Raw genomic sequence first — 20732 nt, 5'->3', positions numbered from 1 at the left:
ATCACCATATGTCACAAATCTAAGACACCACATCCCAATTTTAGAGATATTAAAATGCGAGAGAGAAAAACATAACTTTCTAGAATTGATGGAATACAGCATAATTCCTTTTGCCCAGATTGAGGCGTGGAGGCTTGGGGCAGGGATATAATTTGCCTGTTTTTACCCCTATGTTCCCTGCTTCTTGCCCCGGGACAGGGTCTTCACCAGGTCATTCTGGTGTCAGGTTCGGTCAGACTTTGCCGTTAATGCCATGTTGCAAGAGGAGACTCAGCCCTTTTTGAGCCATGGATTAACTTATTTTACTGCGTGTCAAAGAGAAGTAGAAGTCGGGAGCAATTATGCTGATGGAGGCCCCACCCACCCAACACCCTCCTCCTGGCCTCTGCCGAGATGACTCAGCCCAAATTATCCTGCTCATTGTATCAACCTGTGTGGACTCCCAGCTGAGGCCCTCCTTCCCCCAAACAAGTATTACTGGATCCTGGAGGGCTGCAGGCAGGTGGAGAGAGCCCCTCTCTCTGAAATGGACTTTGGACTTTCAGGCCCTTCCACCATTCCTCATAAACCCAGTTCCCACTGCCCGCCTTCCTCTGCACGCATGCCCTGTTGTTGATGACATTTTTGAAAGTTCCTGCTTGGAACAGAGAATCTCTTTCTTTGGGCATCCCTGTTTCTCTCTCTACCCCTGGCCTTGCCCTGTGCTTGTTGACCTGCCTGGGGAAGGAGAGGTATTGAATTTGAAGTCCCATGAGAAGAGGAACTATCTTGCTTTGACATCTGAATCCCACCCAGCCGAGTTTATGGCACAGGGAAGCTCTTTAAGACAAGTGGGTTGAATAAAAGAGAAGAAAGGAAAAAGAACCAAAGAACTTTGGTTATGGAAGAGAAAAGAAGGCCGCCAAGGAAGGGGATGCTATGGCTGAATCAGACTCCTGTAGTGAGAATAAGCAGACAGCAAAACAAAATGGATACAACAGCAAGAACAAGCAGACATACCAATGTTCCATGCAAATCAGGGGATCAATAGAATCTCACAGGGAGAGAGGAGAAAGCACTAAGTGGTAGATTTTCACGTTTAGGGTTCAATAAAGGATCTTTTGTTGGCTGAGAAGATGCCCCTAGTATATCGGTTTTATGAAAGCAGGAGTCCCATGAATTGAACAGGTATTTATTAAAGACACACTGAGAAGGCAGACTGAGGCTCCGGGGACCCAGGCCCAGGCTGTGCCACCATAGGCTGGGAGATGCTGGGAGCCTGATTTACTTACTTTTAATTGGCAGATGCACAGGGAAGAACGGATTCCCTCAAGGACACTCATCTGTGAGCAGCTCAATATTGTCATCAGTCTAGACAGACCCTCCCCCCAGTCTGTTCCCGCCTTGCTACCATAGACATGGGCGTAATGTATTTAATGCAATTTCAAACTTCCAGGACGCTTGCCACCCCTTTACGGACATTGCCTTGGGTAGGTGGTTTTAAAATGAATGTAAGTGATAACATCCTCTGTGGTTCATTTGCAATTTTCTTTTCTTTGTCAATATAAATTTTCAAGGTTCATCCTTGCCCACTCCTTTTAGCTACTATATAATACTCCATTTTATGAACATCCCTTATTTTATCTGTCCATTCCCCCACAATGTAAGTTATTCCTAACCCTACCCTACCAGACACCTCATTTCCTTTTATGAAAATGAGGTGCCACAGATGACTTCCAAGTTTCCATAAGCTGGCTGCCTAAAATGCAGAACTCACCCCCAGGAAGTTCACAGTCCAGTTGGAAAAGTCATGATTTGTACATACAAACGAGGGATTTCACTACTTGGCTGAACTGGGCGCCAAATATATGTCTTAATTTTCGTCTCTGTTTTTGGCCCCTCTCACCCTGAGGATGCTTTGCAGAGCGCCTGGCACTGCTGAGTGAGGCCAGTGAGTGATCTGGCATGCGGGATGGGGGTGGCGGGGGGGGGGGAGGGGGGTGCAGCTCCACTGATTCCGTAAGGGGGCCCAGTCTCGTCCATCAGTAGCAGCCCGAGCTGGGCAGCTTCCTGCCCCAGACCAGCAGGACGCACCTCACGTCACGCAGCAGGAATCCTCTCGCTGTTATTTATGTTGGCTGCAAAATCCAGGAAATCGCCACTGGATATATAGCCCAGTGTCTCAGGATTAAATCCTGTTAGCATGAATCTCATTCCCCAGTATTCCCCTGTGATCCAGACCATGGGGCCCACCCGATGGTGCATCCAGGTTGTTGTTACGGGGAAAAAGAAAGAAACCAGAGCCCACTTCGGGTAAGCTCAGAATCAGATCTATGGGCTGGTGGAAACACTGCCATATGCTTAATTGTACTCCAATTACACAGATTCCTCCAGAATCGCTGCTCTGGGGTGGAGAGACGCTAATGGCCATCATTACATTTGGACAGCCCTGTTCGGTTATGCTGTGATCTTTGTATCTACCATGTGGTTCACTGAGAGTCACCAGCCTCCTCTCACATGGGAGAAACGCCAGAGTTACTCATTTGCAAATGCTTACTGAGCACCTAGTACAGATCACACAGGGTTCCAGGCACGGAGGGCAGCGCGAAATTGGCTCTCATGGAACTTCTAGTCCAGTGGGAAGAGACAAGCAACACACACAACACACACCATGCAGGTAGTGATAAGTGCTATGAAGGATAAAGAGCTATGACAGATGCGGGGAGGGCTGTTTTGTATAAGGTGGCCTGGGAAGGCCCTCCTGGACATTAGAGCATCTGAGTGAGGCAGGAGAGGGAACTGGGAGAGGCTCTGGTGGAAGTGTTCCAGACAGTGGGAGCAGCCAGTGCAAAGGCCCTGGAGGGGACTCGCCTGTTGTTTTGGAGAACTGGCCCGCAGGAGGCCAGTGTGGCTGGAGTGGAGCGAGGGAGAGGAGGAGCAGGGGCCGGTAGGGACAGAGAGGCGTCTAGCGGGTCACTGTCAGCTACGCAGGGGCACTCTGAGCAGAGGGGGGCACAACTTGTTTGATACTTAACCACTCTGGCTTCTCTATGGGAAGAGAAGGGGCCAGTTAGGAAGGTCTTGAGCAACAGTCCAGGGAGAGAAGATGGTGGCTGGGCTGGGTTATGGTCGTTGTGGGTGTGGTGAGAAGGGTTGGAGTCTGGATGCGTGTTCAAGGTGGAGCCCATAGGAACCAATGCGGGGATGTGGGGTGGGAGAGGCGCACTTGACCCAGTCGGCGGGGACGTGGGGGGCTGGGAGGGGGGAGATGGAGGGGGGTGTGGAGGCACATCTGCTCAGCTGTGCCCCGGGCTCCCTCCACTGCAGCCTGTCACTGGGCTTTGCTTTATCCACTTGAACAAGCATGCTGACAGCCACCAAGCCCAGTGGGTTCAAGCCAGCGGGCGTGACCCCTGTTAAGGTGATCCCTGGGCTCCCTTTTACCTTCGCAAACTCTACTCCTCGTGTGCACTCCCTCTTACCAACGGGATTATCATGAACAGGGTTTGGGACTAGGACCCTGGGTCAACCTCAGTGTTTTCACAGACACGTAAAACCCATACAAATAATCCTTTATGTTGCACCCACTTTAAAGCCATAACCAGCGAAGAGTCTTTCCACCTTTATTGAAAAGACAAGGAAACTACTTTAGGAAGGAGTAGGACCTGCTGCCTGAGGCAACTCAGTTAAGCTGGGGGTTGCACTCCGGTGATGGGGAGACCGCCATCACCTGGCTGAGCCCTGGCCAGGCTGAGGGGTGAAGGATTGTGATGCTGGGATGCTGCCAAGGCCAGACACTGGCTCCTACTCCTTCCCCTCAGCTTAGCATGTTTTCTGGGCTCCCTGATCCCCGCTGCTCAGCCTGGAGACCTCACACTTGAGTCCGTCTTCATGCACAGCTGTGATTATTTGAGGAGCTGCAGACTTTAAACATTTGAAAGCACTAAGGGATGCTAGGCTTTGATAATCAGGTACAAGGCATATGGCCTCTTGTTCTCTCTGCCTGCAGAAGCTCCCATGACAATTAAGGAAGAAAACAATTCTGTCTTAGGACGTTCACGGTTCCAGTCCATTCCATTTTAGAATTTCTTAGATCTAATTGCTTATTTGTTCCATCTTGGAACGTTCAAGGTTTTCACTCCCTTAAAAAAATATCCTAGATCCAATTCCTGCCCTACTAGAATTTCCTTGATCTAATTTCTAATCGAGTCCACCCTAGAACTTTGGAAAAGTACGTGGGAAACAGGTCTGGGTCACTTTCCCCGGCATGGATATTTGCTTGTATCCAATTATTTCTTCCGTCGGTCTGTTCCGAGTGTCGACTCTGGGCCAGACACAGAGCTGGGAACTGAAGGCAAAAGCGAACTGGGCTGATCCCTTCCCTTGAGGATCTCACAGTGAGGGAATCAAACACTCTACCAAAGAAAGTGATGAGGGTATCGTGTGCTACATTCATGCAAAGTGAGAGAACACGGGCCCTGAGGGTACCTGTGGTCCCAAGCTTCTCAGAATCACCCATGGGAACTGATCAAAACTAGATCCCTAGGCCTGAGCCCTCAGAGGTTCTCATTCTGGGGTCTGGGGTAGGGCCCAAGTAGGGTGACCAACCGTCCTGGTTTGCCCAGATCTGGTGGGGTTTTCCAGGACACAGGACTCTCAGTGCTAAAACTAGGATAGTACTGAGCAAACTGGGACAGTTTCTCTCCCTCAATCCAGGTGTGTGCATTTTTAACATCCTCTGGTAATTCAAATGTAGGTGGTTCCCAGGGACCTGGGCGGGTACAGAGAGGAGGCCCTGAGTCCCAGTCTTCCCCAGGGTAGATGGGGAAACATGGCTGGGCTGGGAAGTCCAGAGTGAGTTTGCAAGGGCAAGGTGGCTGGCGGGGGTGCGTAATCCCGGCAGATCAGGCAGTCAAGACTCCCGGGAGTGGAAACACAATTGAGACTTAAGCCCCCGAATCTGCTGACCTAGATCTCTTTCAGAGCATCCCATCCCCCGGCGTGGCGGGCCAGTGTGGGCAGAAATAAAAGTAAAAACGGATTGATTAACCCAACCGGGTGGAGATGTCCAAGCTTGTTGATACCACTGGGCCAAACTTCCCAGCAGCCCCCAGCTGGGCACAGCTGAGCTACGGCTTCCGTGAGCGGCAGGATATTTGGAATCAAGGCTCAACCTTGAAGAAGTATTAATGAAAATGTCACAGGCACTAAAGTCAAAGCAGATGTGAAGCCGGCTACATGGGCAGACATAGCTGATAAGAAACAGCCCAGGAGAGAACAAAATCTCTTGAGATTAGGTCACGGGCAGACCAGAAAAAAAAAAAAAATGACATCGGGGTCCCCCATGAAAACTCAGAGGAACACTGTCGCTCCTGTGGACAAGCCAACATTTTTTGTGCCGCTGCGTTATATACTGACATCCCGACGGGGCAGCATTTGGAGGCTTCCACATCAGCAAATAAATATTACGTCTCCATCTTCAGCTAAGCAGAGCTGTGGTGCATTCCTATTACTTCATGTGGATTAACCATCTGGAAGTTGAATCAAGCCACAGAGTAAAGAATGGGATCCAATTTTGCATTCACCAAAATAAGCCGTACTAGTCTCAATTTATGGCAGATGGTTATGCAGTCTCAGCGGGCCAAAAAATCTCTCTGCAAAAGAATAAAGTTTATGCCAATTACTGTAATAGGAACCAGCACAACAACTGTGTGGGTTGACTAAGATCGCAGATATCGCTGTACAGCTCATAAACCGCAGGGGGCCGCGGGAACGATGGGGACCCAGTTAATTCATTAAGATAACGCGAGAGAAATGAGGAGCAGAGTTTAGTCATAAAACAGAAATATTTCCTCGCAAATGATGGGAGGGAGCGAGGTGGGGTGGCTGTTACTGGGATGTGGCCTCGGCTGGGCTGCAGGCAGGGTCAGGGGAATGGCTAACAGGTAATGATGGAGAGAGACTGCCTGCTGCTCGGTGGGAAAGGCGTGGGAGGAGAGGGGTTAAATTTGGGGCTTCTCGGCTCCATTCATTCAAAACAGATCTGTGGAGTGTGGATGACTCTGAGGCAGGCCCTGAGCCTACGCTGGCGAGTGCCGCTAGTGCTCCTGGTACCCACCTTTATGGCGCTCCCGGCTTGGCTGAGATGGCAGCACCCATTAGGGATGCTGGCCTATTCGGGAGGTCAGGGGAGGCATCTTGGAGGACGGAGCCCCTGGGCTGAGGTTGAAGGATGAACAGGGGAGGGAAGGGGGCTCCAGGCCTAGAGGGCACCGTGGGCTTTGGTCTCAGAACCTGGAATGAGGCACATGTGGCTGAAGCCTGGAGGTGAGCGTGAGGATGGAGGGGGTTCCGGGCCAACACACAGCGAGGAGGTTGGTCTCTGTCCTGGAAGCAAAGATGGAATGACCTGACCCACCTGCTTTGGGAGAGAGGCCTTGACTGCAGGAAGTGCGGCCTCTTTTTAGCCGAGGACAGCTTCTTGACCTATGGGAAGTGTGAGAACTTCCTGTTCCCCAGGATGGTGTCAGGGTGAACCTGTGAGCTGGAGCAGAGGAGGCCTGGGTGGAGAAGGGATTTGCTCCGTCCTTGATGAGTCATCCCAGCTGAGGAAAGCACTTCCAGGCCCTCCTGGCCAGCACTTCCTCGGGCTGGAGAGAGAGAGGCAGTTTGTTAGTTTGGGGCACATCAGGCTACAAAACAAGTCTGTTTCCTGTACAATTTGGGTTCAGTTTATTTATTTGTTTTTAAGTGAAAGCTGTTGGCTTCACGAATCTTGACATTTGGGGCTAAAAATAAGGTGACCAATGGTCTTAATTTGCCCAGGACTGTCTTGGTTGTAGCACCCAAAGTTCCATCCTGGGCGAACCAGGATGGCTGGTCACCCTAGCTGATCAGCAGACCAACCCAGGGGCAAATCCAGTGCTGGAGAGATTTTCACACACTACGTACACATTTGTGTCTCCTGGCCACGTTCCATGTTGGTATTGTTACCCCAACCTTCACTGGCAGGACAGTGAGGCTCAGAGGGGCCAAGACTTATTTGCTGGCCCGTTGCTCAGTAAGTGGACGTGGCAGGCTTGGAATGCAGGTGGCGGATGGCAAAGCCCCCATGTCCAGCGGGGCCTCTCCGGGAGAGTCGGTGGCAGCGACCATTAGTAAACCCCATGGCAGTGGTCATGGTTGCCGACCTCCACATTCTCTCGTGGGTTGACAAGGAAGGGATGGAGCTCTTTGCAAGCGACAGTAATCCCACTGTTCCTCTCCTGGCTAGAGGACTCTTCCATCCTCACTCTCAGGCCTGAGCAAACACAGGGGCTGCATCTCAGCCTGGTGGCCCAGAGCCAGAGCTGGGTCAGGCTGTCCCCAGTCTCCGGTGGAGCCTCCCCACCCCATGGGTGGCAAGCAGGATGGAGAGGGCCTACTAGGGGAGTGAATTCCAGGGCAAACGAGAGAAGCCCCTGCCTAAGGCCTGGCGCTAGCATATGTGGGGAGCTCGCCAGCCAGAATGCAGGCACTGACCTCAGTCACACAAGTGGAAAATCTGAGCCTGTTGGGTTGGGAGGTGCCAGGAGAAATCGTGAAATCCCCCCCCCCCCCGAAGGCTTTCTGGCACGCACCTAGGAAGAGGAGTGAGCTCATGGGCCACCAGATGCTGAACTGAAAATTCTTATCCCCAGTGATACAAGGCACGACTGGGCATTCACATATGGGGAAGTGCTCTCAAGGTCTCGTGCGTTACAAAAATAGTTTCAAGGAAGAGTCTCTTGTAAAGTGAAATACTGAGGACAATTCTTGGAGGAAAAAACTACCCACAAGCCTGCAAAGCTAACAAAACAACCCTGGTGGCTCCCCTCCAGGTAGTCACAGGCCTCGAGATTTCCTGCAGCTGAAGAGTGATTGCAGTTCTTCTGATTTCTCACCTCAATGGAACAGACGTTGTGTTTCTACATACATCAGAATCATCACTAAACCTTTCCCCCCAAGGAGTTTGAGGGAACTTACCTAGCAGTCGTGGACACAGGAGAACCACAAATCCTCAAATTTCACAGCACCGTCACAGAATTCAAGTATGAGAGGTGGCAAGGGGGACTGGGTGGGTGGGGGTGGAGTGATGCCAGGAAGCCTGCCTAAAGAGGTTGCCTCAGTTGCACATAAAATGCAACATGGGAGTTTCCTGACACCGAGACTGAGGGGGAAATTCAACACTGTTGAGGAAGTTTTCTTGGCTCTGAGCTCTGGGAAGAATCGGTCATGGAATTTTGCTCCTAAGTGGTGTTTAAGAACACGGAGTGTCCTCAGTAGAATTTTTATCGTGATGGCTGCTCCTTATGTTGGCCTTAGTATATGCCACAGGCATGGAAACTTGCAGCTGTCAAACACAGGGAGACGGGATGATGGGCAGTGGTTGTGCGTGACTCCGGAAAGGTCCCTAGATTATATCCCTGGCTCCCCTGCTTTCTGTAATAATACCTAGCAAAACTACACTTACCTGGGTCTCAGTTTCCTCATCTGTAAAAAGGGGTGATAACAGCACCTACTTCATAGCGTGGTAGTGAAGATTAAAGGAGGCCATTTACATGTTGTGCTTGTTAGAACAATGCCTGACATACACTACTAAGTGTTGGCTGCTTTGGCCGGAAAGAATCTAAAGTAGAGCTCGGAAAACTAGGGCCCTGGGGCTAAATCCAGCCCACCACCTGTTTGTGTAAATAAAGTCTTATTGGAACACAACCCCACCCATTCATTTACACAACATCTGAGGCTGCTTTTAAGCTACAAAGGCAGAGTTGAGTAGCTGCAACAGACACTGTATGGCCCACAAAGCCCCAAATATTTACTATATGGCCCTTTATAGAAAAAGTTTGCCACCGTCTGATCTAAATGAACGAATGGCTGTTCTGGGCTTGATCCTAAGCCTCCCTCCAGACTTAACTTGAGAGAAGTCTCAGCCTACACAGTGTCTCTCTGGGAACATTTTTGGAGTGACGGCTACAGAACACCCTGGATGGGAAGCACTCACAGCACCTCTCGGCAAGCTGAGTTGTTTCAGGCCTTCCAGGGCCACGGGAAAGTAGAGGCGGCTCTGAGAGAACATGCCATCAGTATTCCAGGCTGCAGGGAGCCGGCGTGCAACGGGATGCCCAGAGGCGAGGCTTTTGTTTAGCACATACATTAATAAACACCGTAAGCCACTCCTCCGTTCCACTTCATGAAGCTCCCTCAGTCTGGAGTGCAAGGCAATTCTGCTACCGGCTGATTAGCAGGTGGTGTCAGAATATATAAGGGATCAACGAGGCGGAGACATGTCACAGTGCTTTACTGCTTCTCAGAAATCCAAGGAGTAAACAGATTCGACCCAAAGTTGAGTGTCACTGACTCGGGGAAACTCCGGGCTGCTTTTCTAGGCAAAGGCCTAACCTTACCATGCCCAGTCAGGAGCCACGGAGCCAAGCTCAGGTTAACACGTTGGCAGTGGTATCTAAGGAGCCAGATTTTAATTGTGGAAAATGTATAGGGCATCTGTGAGCTTTCCCATGAGAATAGCATTTTAGTTTAACAGCCACAGATGGTATTTTCTGGACAACAGACATACAGCGATATAAAATATGCCAATCGAGAAGAGTTTAGCTAACCGGCATTATCTTCATTGTATTTTATACATCAACAGCTTTTGTTAGCACACCACAGCTCTACCCTTCAACTTCCGGTTGGGTATTGGCTGGGAATCAGATGGCAAACAGCAGCAACGGTCTTCCTCAGCTTAGAGCCTTTCTAGGGACAGCATCCCTGCCGGGGCGGCAGAAATCTGCTCGGTCCCTTTCACCCATCCAACGGCCATGAGGTGGATGAACGTCACTGGCTCCACTTTACAGACAGCAGAGTGAGGCTCTCGCTGGTCACTGGCCTTGACTGCACTGGTCTTTTGGGCCTCACGGAGCCATGCAGGTGTTCAAGCAGGGGTGTAGCATCATCAGGGGCGTTCCAGAAAGTCACCTCTGGCAGAGACTGATTAAGGCTTTCCATGCTCTAGACCAGGTCTTGGCAGCTACGGCCTCACCAGCCAAATCTGGCCCACTGCCTGTTTGTGTAAATAAAGTTTTATCGGAACAGACACACTTACTTTACATATTGTCTACAGCCGTTTTTGCATTGCAAGGGCAGAGTTGAATAGCTGTGACAGACCATGTGGTCTGTAAAGCCTAACATATTTACTGTGTTTGCAGACCCCTGCCCTAGATAAGAGGACAACCCATCGGAGCATGGCTTGGACCAGGATATTCAAGAGGAGCAGGATTTCACAAGCGTTTGGGGGCCCTTTTAAGACTCGGTGACCAGCTAGGATTTCTAGCTTGGGCAGCACAGCGAGTGACACAGTTAACTGATGGGAGAAAGAAGTACATTTAGGGGAAAGAGGAAAGACTTAAGAGTTTGGTCTTAGACTCCTTCAGTTTGAAGAGTCTACCAAAGCTCCTGTTAATGTCTGGGAAAGTGAGGAGGGAATGCGGACCTGGAGCTCCCTCGTCTGTTCTCTCAACGTACTTAGTACCCTGAGCTACCAGAACTGCCACCTCCTGCTGCAGCTGGCTGTCAGGATTTGATTCTCTGAGGACAGAAATCTGATCTTACTGAATTTTTCATCATACTCCCCTCCACTCTAACCCCAGGACTCAAAGGGGGCCTTGCACAGCATAGGCAGGAATCTGTTGTGGACAAAAGGATCAGTTTCAGAGTCAAACTTTCCATCGGGAGAGGTGATTCTGGGGTACAACTGTGACTCCTGCCCATGAGGAGTTCCTGAGCTCACTTGGGAAGCAAAACATACAGATGTATTAACCAAGGCGGCAGTCTGTTAAGAGCCAAGGGAGGGGTGTAGACTGCTAGAGGTCACTCCAGGTTAAGAAAGGCTGCCCTGGGCTTTGAAGAATGGGCAGGAGTCTGATTACTTGGAGAGAAGGTCTTCTCGATGATCTTCCAGGAGCAGGAATTCTCTAAGCTCTCTCCCTGGCCTTTGAAAACGGGGCACACTGAACCCAAGCCACAGAAAGGCAACTGGTGGGCAACGGTATTTTTAAAGGCTGCCCCCATGATTCTAAGTGGAGCCAATGTTGAGAACCTCTGATTGACACATGCTGAATTTTTTTTGAACCAGTAGCCCTAGCATAACAGAACTCAAAATTTTCTACTTTCCCTAATCCAATCTGGTTTAAGAACTGGTTTTGAAGGGATCGCTGTTGTTTAATATATCCAAGTCAGAAAACATAACCCCAAGTGATGCTGGCAAGGTTCCTAGGAAGCACACCCTGTAGATGCTCCAGGATCAGTAGGACGATCTTTAACCTATCCCCCAGCACCTTCCCTCCCTCCCTCCGATCACGTGAAGTGCCAAACTCTAAAGCTGACATCGAGGGCAGCACTGAAAAAAATCAAATTTTGGACCCACTGAACTCTACCTCCTAACATTCAGTGGCTCTCAATGGTATCAGGTGTGAGGGTCTAACAACAGAACATTCTCCTTCCAAATGGTCAGTAACAGGGAATTCTAGGCCGACCTCTTGTCAACTCGACTGCTGAGGGGAAATGGACAAAACAACTGTTAATAAATGTCTCTTACTTCCTCAGAGACAAGATCTGAAGGGGAGGTTGGGCTGTGAAACTTTACAGCTTAGCGAGTTGAAAAGGGGAGAGAAAAGTGAGCTATTTAAAAGCCAGGTGTTAGGTCCACAGTGATTTTTAGATCAACCAGGAGGCAGTTTGGTAAATGGATAGAACGGGAGGGGAGAAATCACACTGAAGAGGACACAACACATGCTAGAGGATACAGTGCCTCAGCTGACCCTGAACACTACAGGGTACCAGGGCCCCAGTGACAGAAAAGGAGTCCAAGACTCGGCGAGGGGCCAGGAGGGGGGCTCCAAGGGTCCCCACAGCCAAGCTGCCTTTGGCCTGGACTTTTGCTTTCTCATCTGTACGATGTGGATGACGTCTTAAGATCTCTCTCCACCAATTCTCTACTGTCAAACGACTACTTAATCAGACTGAGCTGTCATCTACCTCTTAACACGTCTGTCTCCCACCCTGGACTCTGCACTGCTGCTCACTCTGGCACCTCCAGGGGACCCGAGTACTGGGCGTGGAAGAGCTCAGCTCACACTGCTGAACGCACGAATGACAGACGGTCCACGTGAATGCAAACACTCTCTGAAATAAAACACTAAGAAAATCACCTCAGAAAGCAAACACAAGAACACCCTGGAAATAAAACATTTTATTAAATCCATCCAGATACCTGGCCACTTCTCTGAAGGCTGAACCGCTCTAGAATGTAAGTTGGCACCACAAGAAAATAGTTGTTACGTGTCCAAAACTGGAAGATTGGAAGTGACCAAGTCCTAAAAGAGATGTAAAACATGGCCCCAAACCAAAAAGCCACGATCTTGAAATGAGCAGAATCTAACAGCAAAATGCTTACTGAGTAATTTAAAAAATACTATGGATTTTCCTTATTTTTCCCCTTTAAGAATAGTTTTTAAAAACCCCTGAGACTAATGTATAATCCTTCTTTACTGCTCAGATTTTAAGGACAAATTAAAAAAAAATTTTTTTTCCCAGAGTGGTAGTGCTGCAAATCAGAGAATTCTTGAAAAAACAGCAGAGAAGTCATCCACAGTGTTCTAAACCAGACGTGGCATCAGGGAAACAACCACTCAGGCACACAAGTGGCATTTTGTGATCAAATTTATTTTTTGTTTAAATTTCATTTACTTTGTTTTACTGTAATTTACACAAGAGACTGCCAAGTAAACTAGATATTTTACATTCACCACACATTCCCTCAAATCTCCACAGTTGTTAGAAAAACATTAAAATCCATGCGCTGGGCTCTCATTTCCGTGTGCGTCTAAGCTCCCAATGATGCTACAGACGCCAGCGAGAGTTAAGTTCATTAAAAGGAGAAGGCTAGACTCTTTATTTCACAAAATGAGCAATAATCTTCCTGGCATCACTTTGCGGACAATGATTATGCTTTGACAAAACCTATCCTACAACGGTGCCCAGAGAGTAAACATCAGTCTTGATCCTGAGTACACAGAGGACATGTGCGACGTGGGGTCTGCAGCTGAGGATAAAGGGTACCACAGCGCAGGAGTGATCCTAAACATCCTTGTCTAAGTCACTGTGATCGCTTCAGTGGGGACACAGGTCGTGGGAAAACAAGGAGCAGGGAGGGCAGGACTGTCAGCAAATCAGATTACTAATGTGATATGACCACGTAGGGGCTTGTGTGCTGTACGAGGGACAGGAGGTTAAAGAAGATGGTTTGTGACTTGAAGGCTTCAACAATATCACTCTATTCAAGCTCCCAGGACTGACAGGAGAAAAACTGGATTTGGACAGAGAAAGATAATAAAAATCTTACCTAGCTATTGTTCCTTTCTTTAAAAAAAAGGAAAAAAGAAAGAAAAAAGGGGCAGCAGCTTCTAACCGTCATTTTCATGATGCTTTTTCAGGATATGTTCTAATGACATCCTACTTGAGAGCACATCCCAACGGGTGGAACTGCGCTGGCCCCTGGCAGGGCCTCCTAACCATGTGCAGACAAGCCTCATGCTGCCTCTGAACCTCTTCTTATCTCAAAGGCAGCATCTCCCCCTTAAAGTATATTTCAACATGAAAAGAGCAAAATGTCATCACTATCTATATTCTACCGTGTAAGCTGTGAGGAATCGAGATCCTTTGCATAGTTTCCAAGCTGTAATTTCAGAAAGCAGTCATTTCAGAAACAAGACTCCATGGAAGTGCTGTACGTCCAATTTTTCTAAACAGCCTACAATCCTATTAATTTCTTTATCAATTTCTTTCTTTGCCTAACAGAAGCCTGAAAATTGTATAGTGTTTGTTATAAATCACAGACTGTCATTTCCATTTTTGCTAGACTTGATGTAGAAAAATACTTGAAATTCAACATACAAAACTCCAATAAAAAATGGAATTTTTTTTAAAAGGATCTTTTCCTTGGCGCAAACAAGTAAAAATTGGTCTGTAACCCTACTACTTACTAATAGATATTATCCAGTTTGGCTGTATGATAATGAAAACCCAGAAATAAATGATTATGAATACATTCAGAGTTACATTCCAAATTCCTTGGAATACCAAAAGATTTCTAATAAATTTTTCTGTGGGAGTCTGTTGATTATGGCACTAGAATTAAAATTTATAAGAGACTGATTTAAAAGAAGAGAAAAGTAATAAAAGGCTACATATATATATATTGGTCCACAACTTGCCATTTATGAAACATACCAGCTAGTATTACACTGCAGTCAATTCGTCCATCAATGGTATTACTCTGATAATTATTAAAATCTGTTCCAGGAATATATATTGAAAATATTTTCTTTTGCATTCTTGCTGAAGATAGGTACAGTACTTTGGAGAAATTGTACTAATCCCTTCAGTATGTATGTACATATATACACTAGTGTGTGTATTTTGATCTGCAGCTCTACATGCGTTTTATATACAGCTACAGATAGACACACATATATACACACGTGGTTGGGACCTGTGCCTGTGGGCACATAACCACAAGCACACGTCTGGGAAACGTCAACACTGCGAGACATGGTCAGATTCTTCTTCACTCATCACTGGCTGCACTTGTTCCCCTTACTTGACCTTGATTACGTAACTGTAAGGAAAGCGAGACAGTGCAATGTGTTAAAATACAGAGAGACGCAAAAAATGTTAGACCACAGCTTGTCACAAACATTCTCTTGGAAAAAAATCCTCAGTGTAACAAAACTTCTGGCAGACAATGCACCCCAACTACTGCATTTTTAACGTTTAATCTCTTGATTCTGGTCTTACTAAGGGCATAATATTTTGTTTCATAGAGGGAAAATAAATTAGAAGCAGAAATAAATCATAGAAACTCAGAAGACCTTAGTGAAAGTAATAATAAATTTTAAAAAAATTGTAAATGAACACTAAATTTTAAGAAAAGGGCTTTGGAGGAATCCTGGCAGAGTTCATCCATTCTTATTTGGTATTTTTCTTCAGGACTGAACATTTCTTTTCTCCGGTGTTCAATAATTAAAGAGCAGGTAGCACACGTCAGGGGGCAGCCAAGAAACAGTGGGGTAAGAAGTGTGTTCTGTCTTGTCATTTTTCTCAATAAACATAGCTCAATATTAACAAATGACAGTGTACTGCCGATTTTTGTTTTTCATCCTGGTTTCAATATGTGGGGTAGATTTTGAGGCTCTTTTTTTCCCCTCTAGGAAAATCTCTTATCTAGGCATGTAAATCTGTGTGAAAGAAATAAGACCATAGAAATATTTCACACTGTAAACAAAAAACAGTGCATTTACACATATTAAAGCTAAATATAAAGACTGAAAAGTCAACATGAAGGAAGACTTCCTGATATTCAAAAATTGTCAACTAAAATGAATTACTGAGATTGGCCCTTATGGCATGGGATGAAGGATCTTTGACTTTAAATGTTTTTACATATTTCCTTACTAACCACAAATGGTCCTAGTGAGAAATAGGTCAATAACTGGCTATGGATGAAAACTCAGCTGGTTTCTAGGACAGTGCTGCACGATGAGTAAGCGTACTTGGCAGCTGGATTCTAACCCATAACACTAAGAACTAACTTAGGATTACTAAATTCAACCTCTTCCACAGATAAAATTCTTACAGAATAACTCAGGTGTTCACTGTCGATGTCTGAAATATATATCTCTTACATTCTAAAAATTAAACCATACTTAATATGTTGTCTCCACTCAGCAAGTTAACTACCCATTACCAAAAAGGTATTGGTTTTTAAACATTCTTTTTACCCAGGTCTTCACTTACACAGTTTGATATTGTCTCTGACCCTACAGGGGACTCATCTAGACATCAGCAGCCGACGTGCCTCGGACGGAACCCTTCTTACGCATCTAAATGTAAAATAAAATCATGAGCTGCTGAAATCACAGACTCTAAATTGGGTTAGTAAGCAAGGGGAGAAAAAAGATCTAGACGAGATTGTGAAATGACCGCTGCCTATTTACAAGCATATCCACATTAAAAATGAAGTTCCAGGGCTTCCCTGGTGGCGCAGTGGTTGAGAGTCCGCCTGCCGATACAGGGGACACGGGTTCATGCCCCGGTCCGGGAAGATCCCACATGCTGCGGAGCGGCTAGGCCCGTGCCTGCGCGTCCGGAGCCTGTGCTCCGCAACGGGAGAGGCCACAACAGTGAGAGGCCTGCGTACCGCAAAAAAAAAAAAAAAAAAAAAGTTCTGAGGCCCTTCTATAGTTACCTTGATCTAAAGTAAATCTTGCAAAAGGCTTTTCTTACCACAGCACAAAAAATGTATCTATTCTCTAATCTAGGAAACAAAAGCCTGCAGACTGATGATGTGAAATTATCAAAGATAGCCAGGGTAAATGAACTGTTCACTAATACAGTGTGAGAAAATGCCCCGATGGTCTGGTTCACCTTTTCATAGTCCCTGGACCAGACAGGAAGCCATGAGGCGTGGCCACCTCTGGCTTCTGAGACCAGTGTCCCTCGAAGGAGTTCTTTACAGGAAGTTTATTAAAAAGAGGGAGGACAAAAGGAAGAACAAGCGAACACAGGAACAATGTATGAGAAACAATGGACACAAGGACAGGCATCAGAAAAGACAGGCATTCACAACAACGGCCTAGAGACAATTCAATGAGAAAATTAAAAAAGAATGGACAGAAAAGGAACACATGTAATAAACACATTTCTGAAGCTCAACCCTTCCCCCCTCTCCCGACCCCTCCTGAAGGTCCAGTTGAGAACAGGCATAACGTTGCCCTAAAGTACTCCTTCAGTTGCTGGGCCTAACCCCAGTATTCCTCTTCAGGATTACAGGCAGGGGCATTCCTCTCATGCCTAACCTCTTGAGATGCTACGCCTTCTCTCCAGGGCCAAAACCCATTTGAAAGAAATCCAATTCTTCAGATATTTGTGAGTTAAGAAGAGAATTATAACACATCAAATTCTATCATCAGGTGTCAGGGAAACAGGACCTCAAGAAAAGGGGAAATTCCTCCGTGGTGAAGAGGACTTGAAAATGTTACGCCTCCTCAGGAGGCAGGTGTTTTCTGGGTAGGCGTTTTGGCCTGTGGGCATGATGCTGCCCAGACTGAGATGCTCACAAACCAACTGTTAGGACTCAGAGCAGCAGCAATGGGATGTGGAATAAAGCACTCCCCAGTGACCTGGAACAAAATAAATGGGCTTTAACATTAAGATGATCCGCATTTAACCCTGCAATTTGACTTGAAGTATTTTTGAAATATTTAACAAAGAAATGCCATGGATTCCCAACCCTGAACCAATGACAGATTTCTACCAACTTTATGAGGGAATTTGTCAGTTTAAGCCATGTGGATACAATAATGATGCTTTCTAATAAACTGGGCTTCTGTGTAACATTTCTTACACCTTCTTTTCGAGTGCGATTCCCAACTCACAAGTAACAGATGTGCATGGAGAAGCAGCTGAGCCTGCAGGCCCTCTGCCACAGGTGGCAGCCAGGGTCACCACCTCCTGTCAGGGCTCTCCCGTTGGCGCTGTGTTCAGGCACCTTGAGACTAAAAACTTGTGAGGGAAGTAAGCACTCCCCTGGGGGAAGACAAGGCCTCGGCCAAGTTCCGTCCGAGGGGTCCAGAGCCCAAACCAGGGAGGGCTCCATTCGCTACCCCTTCAGCCATCACCACTCTTCCTCGTGCTATGGATGGGCCTTCAGCATAGAAATCAAAACCAAATGAAAGCCTCCTTCCTGAGAGTTCGAATCAATAAATATAAGTCCATTTCCTGTTTCTTCTTGGTGTTGGCAAATCGTTTTTTGGAGATGCCAAGGCTGTACCGTAAGCTTAGTGGGAATGAGTGTGTAATCCTGCTGCTTTCTTCTTGATGTTCAGCTGACACCGGCTGCTTGGAGGGGTTGGAGGCAGAGGTGGCAGCTATTACTGGAGCCTGGAGCACCTGGAAGGAGCAAAACCAGGCAAGGCAGGAGGAAAGGGACTAAGACTCGGTGGTGGTGAGGGGTGCTGCTCAGAGAAGGGAACCTGACTCTTGAGAAAGGGAAGACAAAAGTGGGAGAGAGGCATTGGAAGGAAGGTAGCAAGTACCCACGACTTACTCTTGTCTGTTTAAATATTTTGCCTGGGGCCAGCCTAAAAATAAGGGTGTAAGGGATGGTCTTCCATGCTTGCCATCCTATCACCTTACTCCCAAGATCTAGAACTCAGAGCCATACTATTAGTATGAGAAATTGAGGTCAGAGAGGCCTCTATTGTCTGGCCTGCAAACCAAACCCCAATTTATAATGTTGTCACTATGGGAAAACATGTTCCAAATCTCAAAAACTGAACTTAAAAACGTTTGGAACAAAATCCATTCATAAGCTGGAGGCTGCTTAAAGTTTACTTTATGTATAAGATAAGGTTAAAACATTTTATTGCCTTATAAAGAAAATATGTCCTGGTCCTCTCAGAAGATTTGTATAAAGCTAATTAGAAGCAGATCTGCTGTAATCACCAAAAGTAAGCAATTTTAAACACAGATTCTTTACAATGCTATGTGCCAGACAAACAGATTTCCTTCTGTGCCAAAGAACCTGATTTGTTGCCATTCTCCTGTGATTAAATGGAGTTCCTGCCTCACACACAGGCGTTCGTGAAACACTCCCGCCCGCCCACGGGGCTTCCCAAACTGGGACTGCTGGCAGGACTCTGGATGCCTGCGTGGAAACCACAGCCTACCCTGGACATTCCTCGGGTTTACTTCCCCCGTGGGGCCTTACTTCCAACAGAAAAGAAGCGCAGCCCAGAGCAAAAGCAAAACCAGACGCATGCAAGAGTAAGTCGGGGAAGAAACCACTCTGGGAGAAAGGGCGTGCTCTTGAGCTGCAGGGCCGACTCTCTGGTGCAGGAGGAGCTGGGGTGGGCTTAACTTTGAGAAACGGCATGCAGACCTCCAGCCCAAGGATCACCTGAGTTTCTGCCTAAAGCTTGTAAGAAATAAGGAGACACTGCTAGTTGTGGGATGGGAGGAGGCACTTCTGCAATCAATGACAATACTACTAGCCTTATCTTATCTACAGAATAGGGAACTAGGACTTACTGTGCTAGCATTAATAACTTACTGCGATAACAAAATGACAAAGGCAACTTGGCCTGATAAAGTGAATGCCTAAAAGGACTGCGAACCAGGCACCAGCATGGACAACCAATGCATGAAAAAGAATACAAGACCACTGAACATTTTACACGTAACGAATTCTGGATCAACAAAGTTCTAATTTACTTTCACGAAAGATGCTCAACAAAAGAGAAATCGGAATAAAAGGATATTAGTGTCTAAGAAACTGGATTTTGATTTTGAGGATATAGAGATTAAGAAATGGCTTTCAATAACACTTTTCCTAATTTTAAGTCTATACTTATTAAGCACACAGTTTTAGAAAGGGGAAAGTAGAGAATTTCCCCAGAATGGGAAGTCTTACTGTTTCTAGTTCTTTCTGAGTTTCATCTTCCATTCTCCTAATGTCTTCCATTGTCAGATCAATCCACTTGTCAATCCAACAAAAAAGCTGGCGATGAAAGTTTGTAAATATCCTTTTTTCTTGCTTTTAAAACAAAGAAGAAAATGATTATAAGATGGCAAAACTCTAACATAACATATTAACTTTATATGCCCCAATTAACCCATGAAATCTACATATTCTTGGTTTGAAAAGACCACTATTTCAATTAGTGAAAATCTTAATTCCGTCCTATTAACATTTTGTAAAACAAAATAAAAAGAAAAATCTCCCTTTGAAATGTGAAACAATCCTCCTTGCAAAAGCAGAATGATTTACCAGAAACTGAAAACAAATGTGGTGGGCATTCTGATCCAACACGAACTCCTGCTAGACCCGACTTAGTTTTACCTTTTTCTAATGTCAGTGACTAAAGGTCAACTTGATTTCTTCTGCTATAAAACCATACACTGTCATTCTTAACTTCTCTGCAATTCAAAGAAATATTGTGATGTAGAATACAACATGTACTTAAAGAAGAGAGTCCTGGGTTCTTTAGAATAAAATGTTTTATTAAATTAAGAATTCTTATATACTCTCCATTAATTTTTCTGCTCTATTGTTACTAGATACATATATATACACACACACACACACACACACACACACACACATATATATATTTAGTGGCTTTAAGATATATAATTAGTGGCTTTAACTGCTGGATTATTTAAGTTTTACTACACTTTCCCAAGAAGCGAGAAAAGTGCAGTGAACAGTGAATACTTTAGTACATTTGGACAATTGACTTAAATTTTTTTTTCCATGAACAGGATGGACTTTATCAATTACATGTGTACCTTCTATTTATCAGAACTGGATTGTTAATCTATTATTGTGATCCAAGAGGAAGAAAAGAAGCCAGTATTTACAGAGTGCCTACTGTGGCCAACAGCAAGCAGGCCCAAGAATAATGAAAGTTTCCAGCACTTTAAGATCCTTTTTTTTTTTTTTTAAACATCTTATTGGAGTATAATTGCTTTACAATGTTGTGTTAGTTTCTGCTGTATAACAAAGTGAATCAGCTATATGTATAACATCCTTTTTTAAAAAAAATGTTAGAGCAGTTACAGTTTAAAAGTAGAAAAGTTACAGTGAAACTCAGATGCAACTAGTTGTGGGAAGT

The 20732-nt window shown here is 46.0% G+C and overlaps 1 protein-coding gene across 3 annotated transcripts in view; it reads right to left on the bottom strand.

Annotated features, from left to right (window-relative positions):
- Positions 1 to 12699: 12699 nt before the first annotated feature.
- The window catches only part of PITPNB (phosphatidylinositol transfer protein beta), a 61798-nt gene continuing 53765 nt past the window's right edge, over positions 12700 to 20732 (bottom strand). Inside the window, exons 10-12 of one of the 3 annotated variants that reach the window (XM_029222952.1) lie at positions 19529 to 19651; positions 15853 to 15938; positions 12700 to 14674 (exon numbers count right to left, since the gene is read on the bottom strand). In XM_029222952.1, coding sequence (XP_029078785.1) covers positions 15891 to 15938; positions 19529 to 19651 — 171 coding nt within the window. In that variant the 3' untranslated portion in view covers positions 12700 to 14674; positions 15853 to 15890. Of the gene's footprint in view, positions 19652 to 20732 lie in introns of all 3 variants that reach the window. The other 2 variants (XR_003793565.1, XM_029222941.1) reach the window with 2 other exon arrangements.

The sequence above is a fragment of the Monodon monoceros genome, unplaced genomic scaffold, assembly GCF_005190385.1.
Source record: "Monodon monoceros isolate NGI ecotype Baffin Bay Population unplaced genomic scaffold, NGI_Narwhal_1 Super_Scaffold_1, whole genome shotgun sequence".
NCBI classification, from domain to species: Eukaryota; Metazoa; Chordata; class Mammalia; order Artiodactyla; family Monodontidae; genus Monodon; species Monodon monoceros.
The sequence above is the reverse complement of the archived record's forward strand: the minus strand, read 5'-3'. Positions and strand labels throughout refer to the sequence as shown.